Raw genomic sequence first — 17,859 nt, 5'->3', positions numbered from 1 at the left:
CTAAAAGCAAGCGGGGGACACACCTTTGCTCAGGCCTGCACCAGTAGGACCATGGAATGCTAGCACGGGTTGAAACTGCATTTTCTTTCCTAATAAAAGTGTAGAAGGCCTGGGAACCTTTAATAATGGACAATAGGCAATCTGTGACCCGTGTAACCACACCCTGTCGTTCGTGGACAAATCATTAACAGCAGTGGGTTACGCAACACTACGTCATCATACAGAATCCTCCTGGGCTGTTCGAAGCACAAGGTAAAGTGTCGCTTGTCGCCTTGTCCAAGCGGAACACTCGGAAGAGTTGCCGGGTTGTGTGTTAAAAAATAAGTGCATTTCATTATACCAGCTGTCAAACACAAACACACCTGGTCGTATGATAAGACCATACCCAGGTCTAAAGTGTGTGTGTGTGTGTGTGTGTGTGTGTGTGTGTGTGTGTGTGTGTGTGAAAAGTGTATGACGTGTGCATACATTCGATCGAGCAGCTGTGTCAGATGGCTAGCAGAGGTGGAGGTGTCATCCACTCTAGACTGACTCACATCACCATTTGAGTACGAACAGTTTGCTTTGAACGGGGCTTCGAAGATCCATGCCCTTATTTGGTTTTTCACTCAATGAAATGTAGAATAACAGCCCCAATGAAATACGAGTTCACATTTCATTACACTCGTATGTGTTCTTTGCCAAGGAAATAATTGTATATGTATCTGAGCTGAACTGAATGGTAATCTCTTTTACACCTGGACAGGAACAGGTCTTAGAGTGAGTGCAACGAAACAAAGAATAAATGTGTGGAATGTTGTGTATCCAAATTCCTGATCAGTGATATCCTTTTCTGTGAGCAGAGTAGTTCGGTTATGTTTTTTCTGATGTCAGTTTGCTGTGGCTTTTGTTTCTCGCTGTCTCCCTGAAACAATTTGAGTGTCTGTAATCAAGCCTCTACCTCCATTATCTCTCCTCCCCTGCCTTTTCTCTCGTTCCCTCTCCCTCTCTCTCTCTGACCTTACAAGGAAAGGCAGGCAGTGTTGATGTCATAGAATGAAGAATGTTGCAAGAATCCAGTGCGGGAGAGAGTGAGAGGGATACATGGAGTGGGTGAAAAGGGGGAGGGGGGCTACTGCTGTACAGAGGTAAATGAATACACATCTTCACTGGGGGGTGGGGGGGTGTTTACACAGTAATATACACGTCCTGAGAGAAATTCAAACGAGAAAGAACATGTTTGGAAGGATGGTGTCATTCCTTTTCCAATGAGAAGGGGGAGGAGAGGAAGATGGGGGAGGGTCCACCAACTGTAGGGGCACTGGCTCAGGAGAGGAAAGTTAACAAACACACTTTCTGTGTCCGTTGGATCTACAGACTAAGGGAAAGAGAAAAGGAAGAGAGAGACAGTAGGGGAGGGTAACCGTCTGCTCTCCCAACAGCACAGTGCACACAGGTAAGAAGGGTTTACACCGATTATAGGAGTTATTGATAGATTATAAGTGATAGTTTCTATTTAAGGGGGTGTCTTTCTTTGCATAGCCTACACCATTAACTATTATACACGTAAGTTATCTCTATGAAATCTATTTCAACTTCATCACTTCTAAGGAAATGTTTTAATTACATTAGGTTAACGTTTTTTATTCCTACAGTTAAGCCTGTGTATGAATGATCTATAGAAAGTGATTCGTTGTACTGATAGTCATCTATGTTGGGTGGCTCTGATTTTTGGTCCACTTAACTTGCACAAGGGACGCATTTACACGTTTACATCCTTTGAGAGGCGTTCACTCACGACAAAGGAAAATGCGGAAGCTGTAACCGGAAGTACAGCACTGGATGAAAAGTTGGCTGCCTGGCAAGCGAATTCTCTCAGTTCTTTTAAGACAAAATATGGAAGGGTTGATGACAACGTTCATGTAAGTTACTGATCGTTCTGTTGTTGAAGAACAAATAGAAAGGTGGTCGCTTTGGAACCATAGACCGTGTCGTCGAAATTGTCGGAGGAAGTAACGCTACGCCGTGTTACCTCCCTGGCTTGGTAACTTGACTAGCTAGTTGAAGACAGTACCGTTATAACTGAAGCTGCTAGCCAGCAAAAGGATATCCTTAGGTGAGTTCACAAGCCACCTGATATAACTAACAATCCGGTATGTGTATGTAAAACGCTTGCTTTGTTCTTTACATGTAAGTATTACACAAACAGGCCTTTTTGAAACAATTTGAACACTGTTTCATGCCGAAAGAATATACATAGTTTGGTATATCACACTGATTGACACAGTAGTCAAACACACTTTACCTAGCTGTGATTAAGTACCATGATTAATTGATGATTGATATGTTGTACATTAGTTATGTGCGTGTTTGTTCTCATTTGCCTTTGAGCCCTGATATCGACCGTAGATAATCAAAAGCATTTCAAGAGGTGGGTGGGGCACCAATGCAATGGGATACTCATGGTGCCCAGCAATGCATGGATATCAATCAGGTTAACCCCAGCTGTTTTGTGACATTATTTTACGAGATGGTTCAAATAATGAACTGACTGAAATAGAGAAAGAGATTATGGATTTAAAACGTTTGTGTGCTGTAGATTATTTCCAGCCCTGCAGACAAATGACATTAAGACCGACTGGGATTGGTGCTGTGAGTAAAGTATAATCCCCTTGTTATAACCCTACATTAGGACTTTGATCATTGTTTCTCTGTGTGAATATGTGACCAAATTACTTACTATGAATTCACTGTCATAACTCAGTTTTGGATGTTTTTCCCTCTGAAAAAGATTAGGGGTGGGTTAAGGTTAGAATAGGTTTTGGGTGCAGTCCCTCTGAAAAAGATTAAGGGTGGGTTAAGGTTAGAATAGGTTTTGGGTGTAGTCCCTCTCGAGACAGGGTTGAGTGTCCCTTTAGTTTGCTGATGCCAAACAAGATTTGGGGGCAGGGGGTGATCTGTTTATTGGTATCAGTTGCGGCTATGGGCTGACAGTCTTCCCCTAATTATAATGGAACTGTGTTTTTTGGTTCCCTCAAGCAGTGTTAACAATATATTTAGCTGTCATACAAATTCCCCGGGTGACAAGAAGTGAAATGAGCTAAAGAGACTAGTTCACAGCCTAGTTTCCTGGTGTGGGTGAATTCCTCTTTTTGGGTTTCAGCTTTGGGACCATTAGATAACTTCAACCCATTAGAGTAGTTTACATTTAAATTGGACACCGCCCACGGGAAGCAGATTTAAATGGGAAGCAGATTTAAATACAATATCACATGTTTTGTAATTATTTAAAATGTGTTCAAGTAGAGTAAGTATTTTAAATAGCAGGTGTTTCAAACATGCTTTACACAGCTTGTCACCAAAATAATAATACCCTAAAAGCAAGTGGATCTAACAGGGTGGTATTTAACACATCTGCCATTTAAATTTGATTCATTTATTTTTCCTAAAATTTTAAAGGGGAATTACTGCAAATATAGAAAAAGTTCATGAATTATCTTTTCATTATTGTTTAGGCTTCCAGGTATTTCACTCTTGGAGAGGAGAGCTTGCATGGGAGCTACAATGCTGGGTGGTTTTCCCCAAACTGAAGCACTAACTAGAATTTGGTTTTAATCTTCAGTCACGTGCTAAACATGACAAGTAAGGCAAGGGGTAGATTGATCATGAAAGAGACTGATAGAAAAAGCTACTCATATAGCCTAACCTAATGCATAACAAGTCTTGATCCCTGTGTGTTGCTTCCTTACCCCGGCCCCTGTCTGCCCTTACCCCGGCCCCTGTCTGCCCTTACCCCGGCCCCTGTCTGCCCACTTGTCCGATCTTATTGGTGTTCATGTCATTTAACCATGTCATACTACTTCCTACATTAGTTGGTGTGACTGTTCTCTATTTGACCGCTATAAGATCTGTGTAGAATTATTTTCATCCATTGCCCATGCACTCCCTCGGTATTAGGCCAGGGCTAATATTACACCGACAATGAATAGGATATACTCCCGTCTGGATGGCTATTGAACTATAAGATCAAACTGAATTAGTAGCATTATCACTGCACGAGTTACCCCAGACAGACACAAACTGACATGCTTTCAAGCTAGGGACAACAATGAAATGCTTGCCACAGCTGGGTAACCTAGTCACTAGATGACTGACGTCAGAACCAGTGATTCAGTTTGTTCTTCCTTTTAGATTTTGGGCTGTAAGGTTAAGTGTTGGAGATCAATGGAGCCTTGTTTTTTTTTTTTTACACTCCGCTTCTGTGAAATAGCCAGCTTTTGCACCCCATGTTGCAGCATTGGCAGCCTTGGCCAATAGGTTTAGGTCATATATCTGCAATCTTTGATGATTCTCAGCTTTGAGTGTTGGAGACGAGAAACCTGTCAGTGGCCATTCGTAGACCACACCCGCTGATAAAGTGTGCTGCGATAACGACTGTTTAGTTTTAGCTTAATCCATTCACTTACTCAAAGCGATGCTTTTTTGGGTGGACGTTTCTTTCAATCGATTTCCGGGCCTTGCACTACATCTCGTATCGTCTCCCCATTTAATATTCTTCTAATTCTGCTTTGGTATGGTATGACTAATCGACCATGGGGAATACATGTTAACTCAATAAGCCCTTAGCTGTTGTTTACAATAAATATACGGTTTACATTGGTTCAGCTTCTATATAATGTCCCTTGCTAAACTAGCTACCATGATGAGATGCAGACCCTGGTGATGTCATGGGGGGGGGGGGGGTGAAAGGGAGCAGTAGGAAGGATGGGGGAGGAGTGAAAAAAAATAGCCTGTATGTAGCCAGTCATTTTTGTGTAAAGTGAATTCATGCAACTGTGTTGACAACAGTCACCCTATCCTTAAGAAATGTACACTTTAAAAAAAAAAACAAAGCCCTTATTTGAAGTGGATGTAAAAATCCCCTATGGAACAAATGATTGGGTAATAATGCAAAGAACCATTTCTCAAGTTTTGCAGAGGAAAAAGCAGCCCATGATGACATCACTGGACTCCTCACCGTAGGGTCTCCTCTCCGGATCACATTTCAGTTGAGTTTGGCAATAGGCCTACAGCTGACCTCACCATATAAAACCACTAGCCAGGTCTGTGGTCCCAATTGAATCTGTGAGGAATGTTTTCAAAATTGGATAGGCTGTTGTTGAAACACTGTTCACTATAATGGCTTCAATGGCTTGTACGTATTGCTTATGGCAGTACCCATTACTCACCAATGTCTCAATCTTGTGACGTTCAGCTTTCTCCCCCAAGCTTTCTTCGGCTAACTATTTAGTCTCTCTGATTAAGCAATTTCAGATGAGAGCCCTATAACCAATAGGGCCCAGTTATCTGCACCCAGTTATCTGCACCCAGTTAGTGTCTGACTGGGGATATTGATGGGTAGGTCTGCTCTGACTGATCTAGTCTATTTATCTCATCACGGAGAGAGGTCATAGCGTTGTCAGTGGAGCATTGCACTAAGTTGTGTCCTTTTGTTTGTGTGCTCTTTCCACCTGTCCTAGTCCCACAGGTGATTTCTAGCAGCTAGCCTACAGCAGTACAAGCTAACAGTACAAATTGTGCTAGGGTGGGCAACCAGATTGGGATGTCCTCTTTGGGGCATAGCCATCTTTAAATATTTAATCAATTTCTTCTCTGCATTATTCAAATCCATTTGCAAAATAGAAAAGTTCAGATTTAGCTGTTTGGTGCTTTTTGTAACTGCACTTTGAAGTGGCTTGTGAGTGCAAATGGGCAATTCCATGTGAATGTCAACCTGGGCGTCCAAAAATAAAATGAGATGTGCTCATGTGTCTTTGGACACTGAACGCACAAGTGTTGCTGTCAGGCTAACACAAGTCCTGAAAATGGAGGATTATGCCATATATGAAACTGAGGAATGACGGTAGTGTTTATTCACATATAAATATCATATTACACATCCAACCCAAAATGAGAGGTTTAGAAAGGTTTGTTATTCACAAATGTCCCAGACTGCATCTTTGATGTTGCACTTTATTATCCCCTTCACCTTATTTAATATGAGATGTGCCTAACAAGGGCCATATAAGAGGTTCAGGCATCCTCCTGATGTAGCACAAGTGGTCTTTCGTCTGTTCTCTGTAGCTTCTCACCTATAAAAATCTTGGTCAACCCCCGAGCTTAGCAGTCAATCAACCAGTGGACTAAATGGGCCTAGCTCTACTTGCCCCATAAAGATTTCTCAACAATAGCTGTCAAATCCAAATACCAGGGTCTGACTAATGCAGACTTGGGTACCGGTCAACAGATTGCTTAGAAATTAGATCATCTGACTAGCAACCACAATATGTCAAATCCCTGAGCCGGCGAGGCGAAACATTTTGCTCTGGATAGTTACTTTGCCTAATGCTAAAACTAAACATAATGTTGAGCCACTTTGGGATGCACATCAGGCAATAGGAAAAAATATTACACTGCGGGGTTCCAGAATCTTCTAAGACTCATTGGTACAATGGAGGAATCTATTGCAAAAAGAGTAACATGATAAAATACTGGGAAAGGTTGGCTGAACTGTAGAGAGTGGAGGCTGGGAGTGGAAATGAATTGGGTTAACCACTCACACCCGACCAGTGAACAGTTGATGGCTGGATAGGTTTTCTTCTGTTTTCTCCCCTTTTTCCCCTTCATTGGGTGGAGGGGAAATAATGGAAGGGAGAAGCAAAAGAAGGGGGAGGTTTTGATGTGGTTAGTGGAGAAGGAAAGGGAAAGCAAGAGAGAAATTCACAAAAGGGGTATGCAAGAAATGTTTTACAATGCTTTAAGCTGATCTAACCACTAAAACCAATAATTTGAATAGTTTTGTCTTACTCTGGTTATCTTACGGGTGCAATTTAAGGTTAAAACTCTCTTGATCAAAACAAAACAACTTGAAAGCAACCTTTTGGTTACTGGTCAGATGCTCTAACCACTAGGCTTTTCCAATATTTAGAAGGCTGTTTTCTTAAGTATACACACCTCTAAAGGAGTAATGGACACACTTGGTTACCTTTTTCTTTTTTTTTTATGAGACATTTAAGTTAAGGTTTAGCCTGCAAATGCAATATCTTTATTACTGGAATTGCCCTTGATAACTTCCTCTTTTTGGATTCCTGTTTATGTTGTAACAGGGTTTTAAGGAGAGGACTTAATGTTTGCAAGTGTTATTTGAGAGGTATCGAAAGCATTCTGTTTTAAAGAGGATCCTAACCGACAAAAAGTAACTTCCTGAGTTTTCAAGATCGACTGCGGTGAGGCCTGAGTCAGAATATTTTTGTTTATATTTTTAGCTTGTCAGAACTTGTGCCTAGCCCCGTCAGTCGAAAGCTAGGCCTACACGTAATGAGGAAACCACCTCCATTTTAAACCAGGAAAAATTAGATTTGAAATGACTCACTCTTAAACTGACATTACATCTTAAGACATGACATCTGTCTTAAGTTGTAAATGATCGCGTCTTTGATAGGTGATCATCCACATGCATCATAAAGGCACATCGCAGCATGTACTCATGTCGGGTCACTTCTCTTTCCTCCACAACAAACAAAAAACCTTAGAAAACCCATTTATTTGCTGCAAGGCAGTGGTTCCTAAATGTTACTAGCGCCGTCGTCCAACAAAACCCTTTGTTGTTATGGACAAAATCAGTTCTAGTCTTAACCAGTGCCAGCTGGGCCCCATCCATGCATTCTGTGCTGTGCAGAGTGGGCCTACAGTGAAGTTAGAGCAGCACGAGAGGAAGCGACGGGGGTACTGAGAGAGAACTCTGCATTTGTTTTATTAACCAGGGTTTACCTACGGGGCCATGGGCGTTATGGGGAACACATTCTGACTCTGGGAGGAGTCTCATATAGAGCCGTTGAAGTAACATCCACATTTTAAACCACAGACATGTGTGAGGTCAATATTTTAGTTAGCTCGTACAGTTAACCCTCTGTTGGACCAAACTCATATGAATGTGTTATCGTGGCTTTACCGTCACAGGTCTGACCTAGTCACCGCTATATTAAACCTGAGTTACAGAGCCCCCTTGCTTACTTTCTCTTGCTTTACGGGCTCTCCTGTATTTGGGCTGCCGGTTTTTGTTCTTTTTTTGAATGTATCTTACATTGTTCACCGGAGATAAATATTTCCCAACTGTTTCAATAGCTGTGTGCCCGCCTCAGATAAGCTAATGCACCCTGGTTCATTCTACATCAAAGGTTTATTTTAGCTTGAGTCACTGTTATCCCTCTACAGGCTCCAGGTTTGCTAGACCTCCTCTGTAACGCAGCCAGTTCTCTAACCATTGGCAGCCTCCCTTGGCTTATGTTCTACACCACAAAGTTCATTAAAGTTGTATGGATTTGGAATGGATTCTGTTTGTCCTCTAATCTTTCTAATTAAAGATGCATTGTGGAGTTTTTTTTTTGGTGTCATTTCAGACAGATGGAGCTCACCAAGAACGGTGTCTTTTTGTGTACTACGTCATCTGTTACAGATCCAATTCATAACCTCATACAGCTTTGGTTTGGTTATGATTGGTTTAAGAAGCTCTGCACAATGTTCCCTTAAATAACTGGGCTTCCTCCTATTAATCTCAATCTCCTCAGATTCAGAGACAACATGGCGGACTCCAGCAGCAGTAAACCCTTCATGGTCACCTCCTCCCTCAACTTTAAAGTCACCACACCCTCCTTCTACAACCAACCAAAGAAGTTTGCCTCAGTTGCCCCGCCACGCCCCAAAAGCCAGTCTGATACATCGCCTCCAGAAGGCCCTTCTCCTCCCCCAGGACTGGCATCCTCAACACGTGGTGTCGGCACTGCTGTCATTGGTCGAGTTGGAGAGATGCCTCCACCACCACCATCACTCTGTGCAGGTAATAGATTTTTAGTTTTAAATTCAGGAAGCATGAATACCATTCATCTTCAAGAGTCTGGCCCAGAATCCCCCTTAATGCTATGTTTGTGACCATGTGGGAGGTGTGAATTTCCCTGCAAGCTAACAAGTTTATTAATATAGCACAATTCATACATAGAAGCAATTCAATGTGCTTTACAATGAAAAGAAAAATGCAATAGAATAAAAAAAGTCAGATTGTTACAATTCTCTAACCACCCTCCAGGGGGACGCTCCACCCTGGCATCTCAATCCTTGCCCTCCAGCGCTAGGACACACCCGTCATGTCTTATCTGGCTCCAGGGGGACTTTTATGCCATGTCTGTACATGCAATTTATATTCATCCCTGCTGTAAAGTTAAATACCTGTTGGATACATTTGTATTGTTTTTTCTAAGGACCAGGTCTCCACGCTGGTGGCACCTGCCTGTTATTTGGTCATAGCCAGAATAATCATCTGCAGCCTCACACAATAGAAAGAATTGCCGTAATAATCTTGTAAAAAAATTATATTCTTAATTTTATGGTGGTTGGCATGACTACAAATGAAAACAAAAGCCAGATAGGAAAGTGGTTATTTATTTATTTATTTTTTGAATGGAGAAGTCTAGAGAAGCTAGGTAGTTAAACTAAGGTAGCCAGTTACAGCTAGCTAAGCTGGCCTATATTAATTACTAATGTTTACATGTTCTGCACTTTAACCTCAACTGCATTCACATTCAACAACAGCCTTTAGGTTGCATGTTGTAGCCTACTCATTTCCGTCTTGCTAAGGTTTAATTCTAGAAATGTATTCCATTTTGCCTTGAAATGCCATCCACTTGATATCGGTACAGTTTCGCCCTTTTGATTTTTAAAATTTGTGCCCATTTATTGAAGAGTTTGAGATTGTCTTGAGCAGTCACTCGTGAGTAGGATACTGAATTAAAACATAAAATGATTGGCGACGATAATCTTTTTCAGAAACAAAACGTTGTCTCTTAATTGGTGTTTCAATAAAATAAGATTTTTTGTCCTGCTTTGTCATACCTGCTTTGTCTACAGACAATCTTATTCAATTGTAACCTTCAGATATATTTTCCCTTTTAAATTTCAATTCATACTATGTTAACATATAGACTGTTTAGCAAATTAATATGGACTTTTGTGATATGTAGGTTTCCCCAAAAACATCACAGCGAGTTATCTTATAATTCAACTGTAGTGTTTTTCAACTATCTAGCCAAATTGTTTATACTAAAACGTTATTGAGGTTAACTGCATTTTTAAATACAATTTTGAATTTATTGTATTCAATTATTTTTATTTTTTTTCTCATTTTATTACCTCTCTTTTTGGCACGAGTTGGTAGGGTCGACTATTCTACGACAAAACCTGAGACAAAAGCTGAGGAATTAGCGATAGTGAAAATATTTGTGGATTATATTAATGGATATATTTTGTGTTCAGGAGACTACTAAGTTAAAAGACTGTAGCTCTGACCATTTGGCCTTCATGGTAGTTTGTTTTAGAAAACTGCTGTTGGGAACTCTGAAGGAATTTGTAACTGAACAATCTTTTTCCTTTTAAGTAAGATAATTCTTTGGTAGCTGACATTTTTGGACAATTCAAGATGTTTTATGACTTCTGTCTTTTTCATATCTTGCCATGGTGTGGGTTATGATAACAGTGAGGGGTAGTTTTCCTGACCTGACTTGTACCTTATTTTGTGACAGACACATTAAACATGTTGTAATTTTGTTATTATTGCAGCAGAACATGTTTGGCTGTGTTTCTGAGTTTGAACCTGGTTTTTTATCAATCCAGCAGACTGGACCCATTGCATCAGGGCCCTTCTCTGATAAATGAAAACTCACTCCTGTAATTTCTCATACTGTAACTTTGCTTTTAAGTGTAATTTGTCGCAGAAATATTTCACTGTCTTCAGGGCCAGCTCCAGGCATTAACGACATAAGCGGCCGCTTAGGGCCTCTGAACACTATGGGGGCCTTCGATTGTGCTTAGGGCCCCCAAAAGTCTACAGCCGACGCTCACTGTCTTTGTTAAAACTGTATTGTCATGGAGAAGGTGGATGGAGTGAATAATGACAGGATTTAAGAAAGTTGCCACACCTTTGATTGAACTAATCACCCTTACCTGTTTCTATCAGACTTCCCGCCCCCTCCTCCTCCACTGGATGATGAGCTGCCAGCCCCTCCCCCGGATTGTGCAACTACACCCCCAGCTTCTGATGCCCCTCCCCCAGCTTTCCCTGCCCCTCCCCCTCCCGCAGTGGATGACCTACCTCTTCCCCCTGCCCCGTCTGAGGAGAATGCCTGTCTCCCCCATTCTGTGTCTCCTCCTCCTCCTCCTCCACCCCCTCCCCCTCTCCCAGTCTCTGCTCCTAGCAGTGTTCCCAGTGCCTTGGGGAACCCTCAGGTGAGTCTGGTTTAATAATCAAGAATTGTGTTTGTAATAATAGTAGTATAGTAGTTTTCATTCAGACTTGATGGCCAGAACGGTCATCCACGCTTCATCTAATGTAGTGATGTCTTCAATAAGCATGTGTGTCCATTCCCTGAGTTGATTTGAGTGCTTAAGTTTTCACCCATGCAAATTTAGTTCCATGCTGTTTGATCGTGTACATTTTTGTGTATGATTTAGGTAAAAGTCTGAGTCTGCAGTCATATTTCCAATAGTGATTTAGCCTCTCAATACACATTTGTCATTTGACTGCGTGTCATCTTTTGCTTCCTCTGTTTCTCCTCAGCGTCTGGTACAGAAGCAGACTAGTTTTGACAAACAGCTTGACTCCCTGACTGATCTGCTGTCTGAGATGGAGACCAGAGGACCCTTCAACCCCAAGGTACAGTGAAGAACCGAGGGGGGTGGAAATGCAGACCTAACTGTTTCATTCTGTTAGACCACAATGTCAGTAAACCAATGGCTACAGTAGAAACAAGTTGAGTGTGTGTGTGAAAGAATTGGAGTGACTTTGACTGGGGAAGGAAAACAGATGTAAGACATGATGGAATATGGAGAGAAATAAAAGGAGAGAGGACAATGATGAGAAGGTATGGGCCTCCGAAGTCAAGAAAAGGAATGGTGACTCAGAGTGAGGGAGAGACAGTTGGGCTAGCACGGCGGGCTGTCTGTTCAGGTTGACTAATCTAGGATGAGTAAACGTTTCCAGTGGTCCCCATGCTCTGGAATGTTGGATTAGTAGACTGACACAGTGCTGCTATGAAATGAGGTAATGCATTAGCAGTTGTCCCGTCACTTATCGTAGACTAAGTTGTCAGGCAGGTCAAGGGCCTGTGAGTCTCCCCTAACGACGGAAGGAGTTAAAACGCACATGGCAGGCGATGTCCACAGTAACACGCACAAACAGAGTACGCGTGATGCACACCAAGGGAGTGTTACAGGGAGACATACAGAATGATGCATAGCAGCTCCCTCCGTCGCGGTCCGGTCCGTGTGCTCCAGACTGCCGGCCCGGCCAGCGGCCCAGAGACAGGCCCATAAATGGAGTGTTTCTCTCGGGCCTGGATCGGACCAGGAGGAGTGTTGGAGCAAGCGCATGATATTTTCTGAAAGGCAAAATGCTACTGATGAGCTCAAGTTTCCCTGCATGAGGGTTCAGGACAGACTGATCAGTGGTGGATGGACACTAAAACAGAGCGGTCCGCCCCTCAAACGTTCAACTCGCCTCAATACATTGGGATTCATCTCAGCTGAACATTGTGAAAAGTGTGGGAAAACAGTTGCTCAATCCTTTCTCTTCAGTGTCTTGTCTTTTCTTGTCTTTCCAGTTGCCCAGTCAGCACTCTGCTCCTCCTCCTGCCGCTAAACCTACAGCACCTCCTCCTACCACGCCCAAGCCCAACCTTTCCTTCCTCCCCCCTCCAGAGATGGGAGACAAGCCCCCTCCTGCACCATGGGCCAAGGAGCTCAAACTCAGATCGACAAACAGACAGGCAAATGACAGCTCTACATCGGCTTCTGCTCCCGCCCCTACACCACAGCCATTGGCTAAGGCCCCGGTGGTGGCCCCTAAGGCTTTTGGGGGGATGAAGACAGGGACATCGGTGCCTCCTGTGAGCTTGAAGAACCAGAACCAAGCTCCGGCTCCGTTTGGAGTTGCTCCTATGCCTTCCCATGGAGCCAGCTCCTTCCCTCCTGCTCCCTCAGCTCCTCCCGCCCCTCCAGCCAACCCAGTGGCTCCCCCAGCCGTCAATCACCCAAAGCCCTCTTCCACAGGTTCTCAGATGACCGTGAGCCCGTCCCCACCTGCACCCTCCCCTCAGCCCAAAACGATGCCATCAGCCCCTTCTTCTTACAGCCAGCCAATGAAATCATCAAAGGTAGGTTAAGAGAGTGAGTGGGCGTGTGGACACTTTAATGTGTATTACGTCTGTTAAATCTGGTTATTTTGTGTCCCCAGCCCTCGCCCCCTGGCCCAGTGTCTGTCCCAGGTGGAGGTGTCCCTCTGTCCATGAGGGAGGTGGAGGAGCTGGAGAGAATGACCCATGCATTCATCAAAGACATGGATTCTCACGCACCGGTCATCACCTCTCCACCTACAGGCATGTCACTAATGTCCCTTTCAGATGGCAGTGGCAGAACTGAAAATAATATGGTCACCATTTCTTTTTAGACAGATTTTAATGGGGCGTATAAAGAGGTGCATCAGACACGTACTACAGTTACCAACTGTTGTCCCCGATTTCGTATCTCCATATTATCCCTCAACACACACGCGCGCAAGAAACAAGCCGTTTTCTCTGGAGTAACAGTGAAACTTTGAGACCATCTAATCTGCCGACACTTCTTTCTCTACAGTGAAACAGAAAATCTTGAAGATTTTTTTCCCCTGGTACACTGATCTGAAAAGAAAACTCTTGGTCACACAGCAAACAGATTTAGTTTCGTTGTTTGCCTTTTCAAGCCCTGCTTACATTAGTACATTGTTTCATATTAACTTGCTCAGGATGTGTTGGGAGGAAGGCTTTTTTATCACAGTGTCATGGTCCTGGTCATGGTCCAGGTCATGGTCCAGGTCATCCTACCAGTTAGCCCTACCTACGGACACATCAGGCTTGTTAACGAGTGGTGGAATGGCTAAGGCTGGTGTTTGTTAAACCCAGAGAAGTGTTCAAAATGGAGACATTGAGATATCAGATGGGGCACTCTGTCCCTGGAGTGTTGAGTCTAAACATGCTGCAGCGTGTGTGGTTGACAGTCCTACATTGTTTCATACTGCCACACTCCGTATGTCTGGATACCCAGACCAGCCTGCACAACACTCATATTAAATAACTCCCTGTTGTAATTTGACCAGTGTCCTTGGCTAATAGCAAGAGTCTGCCGTCTGTGGTAATTATATGGCTGTTTCTGTCAGTCCATTTCAACCACTTTGATTCTCTCTTCCATGTCCCTCTGTGTGTGTTTCTCTCTCTCTCTTTTGCTCTCTCTCACTCGCTGTCTCTCTCTCTCTCTCTCTCTCTCTCTCTCTCTCTCTCTCTCTCTCTCTCTCTCACACACACAGATGTGTGTGGAAAGTGTGGAGAGGCCCTGTCTCGTTCCCAGCCAGCAGTTAAAGCCATGAACCAACTGTTCCACTCGGACTGTTTCTGCTGTATGAGCTGCCAGCGCCCCCTGCAGGGCATGCAGTTCTACGACCGTGACGGGGCTCCGCAGTGTGAGGACTGCTACACTGTAAGTACACGCGCCTTCCCTTCCCGGTCCGGAGGAGCCCTCAGTCCTCCTGGCTCTCACTCCAGTAGATATACCCAACCGGGCGGTTGCAACGTATTTCATATCAATTCACAGATTTTCTCGAATTCCTGGTTTATTCCCGGGATTGTGTGGGTATAAACAGAGTTCAGAATGGTCCAAACAGGATTCCTGGTTTATTCCCGGGATTGTGTGGGTATAAACAGAGTTCAGAATGGTCCAAACAGGATTTCTGGTGTTTTGGGGAAGTTACCGGAGTGCTGTGTACTTTGGTGTGTCCCCTCAGAGTTCTCTGGCGGTGTGTTCACGTTGCGGGGAGCGCATAACCGACCGCGTGTTGAAGGCCGTGGGCCAGTGCTTCCATGCCCATTGTTTTCGCTGCTGCACATGTGCCTGCAGCCTGGAAGGGGCGCCCTTCATCACGGACGACAACAACAACCCCTACTGTGTCCCAGATTACCACAGGTATGTCGTGAGACGTCCCTGCACCCGTTCATCCCTCCCTGTGTTGGACGTCTCGCTGAGGGACTGGTCTGTGGTACTGAGCCCTAATGGCCGTCTAACCCCCTCTGGCTGCAGGCGCTTCTCCCCCCTGTGTGTGAGCTGTAATGAGCCCATAGTCCCCGATGCCGGCAGCGAGGAGACCGTGAGGGTTGTGGCCCTGGAGAAGAACTTCCACCTCAAGTGCTACCGCTGTGAGGTGAGGACAACAGACATCCTACAGCTAAAGTTTTGTGAACACTTAAAGAACAGAACTACAAAGCTTGGACAAGACAGTATGTCGTGTAAAAATGAGCTGGATGTAATATGGAAACGTGTTGGCGTGACACCCTGCACACCCTGAAGCCTTGCGCGCGCTCTCTTCACTTTTGCAGGATTGTTCCCGCCCCCTCTCCATAGAGGCTGATGCAGATGGCTGCTACCCATTGGATGGCAAGATCCTGTGCATGAAGTGCCACACCCAGCGGGCCAAGGCCAAGGCGTGATTGGTGGATACGTCAACTATTCAAACCAAACTATGAACCAAATCCAAGGCACAGGATCCATTCAGCTTCTGCCGTTCTGTCATTTCAGCAGGGCCGTGCGTGCGTGCGTGCGTGCGTGCGTGCCTGAGAGTATGTTTGCATGCAGATAGGTTTTCCCTCTGTCCTCTTTCTGGTTGTTCCCTGTCTCTTGGTTCAGAGGTAATGTACTGCATTGAGAGATGCCCCGTCTACCCCAAAGTGTTAACGCCTATTCACCACTTTACACTAACAGGAAAAGATTTGATAAGGTTTTACTTTTTACCATCCAGCTTTCTTATTTTCCGAGGCCTATGGCGCTGCAGTGTTAGGAAGGGAAAGTGGATTTGTAAGATGTTGCCCCGTACTGGTTATGGTTGGGTGTGGAGGTGGTTAGTCCTGCACCTGTTCCTATTGGTGACCTTTTACCAAGACATAACAGTATAACCCCCTGATCCCAGTGCACCAGGAATTAAACCAATTCATGTTCCCCTGCATCTCCTGTAGTGTGGAACGTGTGTGGGTTGGTGGCATCCTAAAGCACTTTGGGAGATGTAGTGCCTGCAAGCATACAAGTCGCTTAATTGCCTTTTGGGAGTGCTTTCTACAGGTCAACACACACCTTGATGGTAGCAGAGCAGTGTGCTGTAGGAAATGTAGTTCTTCTAAGGCTAAAAACTGAGTGCAAAAGAATATTGAATGTGGATCTTGTATATTGGTGTTTGTGTGTGTGTGTATTGCTTATTGGGTTGTAACATCTACAGCCAGTTGTCCTCAGAATGAGGGAGAAATAAGATAGAAATTTAAAAAGTATTTCTGTGTGAAAAGAATTGAAAGTGTAATAGGCCATTTTAAGATAATTCGATAATACAGTTGCACGCTAGCAAGAACAAATCGGTTAAACGTTTGCAAGCACTGATTCATTCCTATGATCTCATGATAAGTAGAGTACTGTAGTTTAGCAAGGGCAGCATGGCATAGAACAGCATCTGTGTTCTAAGTAGAAGTGTCTTTAACTAAAGATCTAGAATCAGATTGTCATATCCCTAATACCATCCCTAATCTTAATTTAAAGGGACATCTGATCCTACATCAGTAGTTATGTTCAAAAACTACTTCAGGACCATGCACGACTCCATTAGTTTACCTTAAGGTCAATAGAACTAATAAGATCTCATACATGTAGTATCATTAGCTTTCTGAACACACCTGCACACTAAATAATAATGTGTCTATTGACAATGATAATTACAAGTGCTTTAACTAAACATCTGGATTCTGAAATGCTTAGTATTTTGGGCATTTGCAGCCCTGAAAATTGTTATAAAACTGATTCAGTGTTTTCAGTATTATGTACCAGATCAAATGAAAGCACAGCAGACAGTGTCAGCGCAGTCAGCTGCACTTCAGTGTTGGTAATATGTCTCAACATATATCAGGCCCAAATAATGGTCACTCACATGCATCAAACCTTTAACTCACTGCCTTTGGGGTGGAATTCACTATTCTATGTTTTTTTGTGTGTGTGGTAATACATCATATTGTTATTTTCTCATATTCCAATTAATACTACTGTTTTCAATACTAATTTTAGTGTATTTTAATGTCTATCAGTTATAGTTACTCTGCTTCTAATCTCACTGTACTGTATTTGATTGAGTACTATTTTTCCCTCTGATATTTATGTGAAACTTGATGTGTTTGGCACCACAGTATTCCCCCCACACCGGTTCAGACTGCTGTGGCCCCCTAACACCAATTTCTGCACATTCCTCAGTCTAGCATAGTGCCACAACACCAAGGACAAACCTAACATCTGTCCTAGATATGACTCATTTAACATGTGACCATGCTGTTGTCATCAGTTTGAGACCAATTGGGTGCTGATACGTTAGAAACACCACTTTGTTCCCTATGCATTTATTTAATGATTGCCTTGTTTTTTCATTTTTTTTTTCATTTTATAAATTCCTCTTTTATATTCGTGTGAATGTGTATATGTTTACGGTTCCAAACATGCCAACCAGTACATGTCTTTCTCTTCTTTCAATAAACTGTATTCAAAATAAAACTCATACAAATACATTCTTTTTTTTGTGCATTCATTGGTTAATTCAGAAGTCGGAGCAGTATTGGTCCCTCTTCCTTTTCCTCACCCTATTCCATGACGTGCTAAATTGCCTGATTGACCTCTATCACGTCTCTATCAGCTCACGCCAGACACTCTGCTATGCTGATAGGGTCACAGATGGGCATGCATGCACATGGG

At 43.4% G+C, this 17,859-nt stretch overlaps 1 protein-coding gene across 2 annotated transcripts; it reads left to right on the top strand.

Annotated features, from left to right (window-relative positions):
* The first annotated feature begins 1,218 nt into the window (after positions 1-1,218).
* zyx (zyxin) lies at positions 1,219-17,675 on the top strand. Of its 2 annotated transcripts, none has more exons than XM_029115371.2 (10): positions 1,219-1,435; positions 8,586-8,854; positions 11,024-11,292; positions 11,624-11,719; positions 12,666-13,217; positions 13,298-13,439; positions 14,402-14,571; positions 14,876-15,054; positions 15,169-15,289; positions 15,465-17,675. In XM_029115371.2, the coding sequence occupies exons 2-10, from the start codon at positions 8,599-8,601 to the stop codon at positions 15,573-15,575; spliced, it is 1,896 nt and encodes a 631-aa protein (XP_028971204.2). In that variant the 5' UTR covers positions 1,219-1,435; positions 8,586-8,598; the 3' UTR covers positions 15,576-17,675. The 2 variants fall into 2 exon arrangements, with proteins under 2 accessions (XP_028971204.2, XP_028971205.2); XM_029115372.2 differs by lacking the exon at positions 1,219-1,435 and adding an exon at positions 1,776-2,095.
* Positions 17,676-17,859: the final 184 nt, after the last annotated feature.

Source organism: Esox lucius, chromosome 20 (genome assembly GCF_011004845.1).
Source record: "Esox lucius isolate fEsoLuc1 chromosome 20, fEsoLuc1.pri, whole genome shotgun sequence".
Lineage (NCBI taxonomy): Eukaryota > Metazoa > Chordata > Actinopteri > Esociformes > Esocidae > Esox > Esox lucius.
Note: the sequence above shows the minus strand (reverse complement) of the source record. Positions and strands in the feature narration are given on the sequence as shown.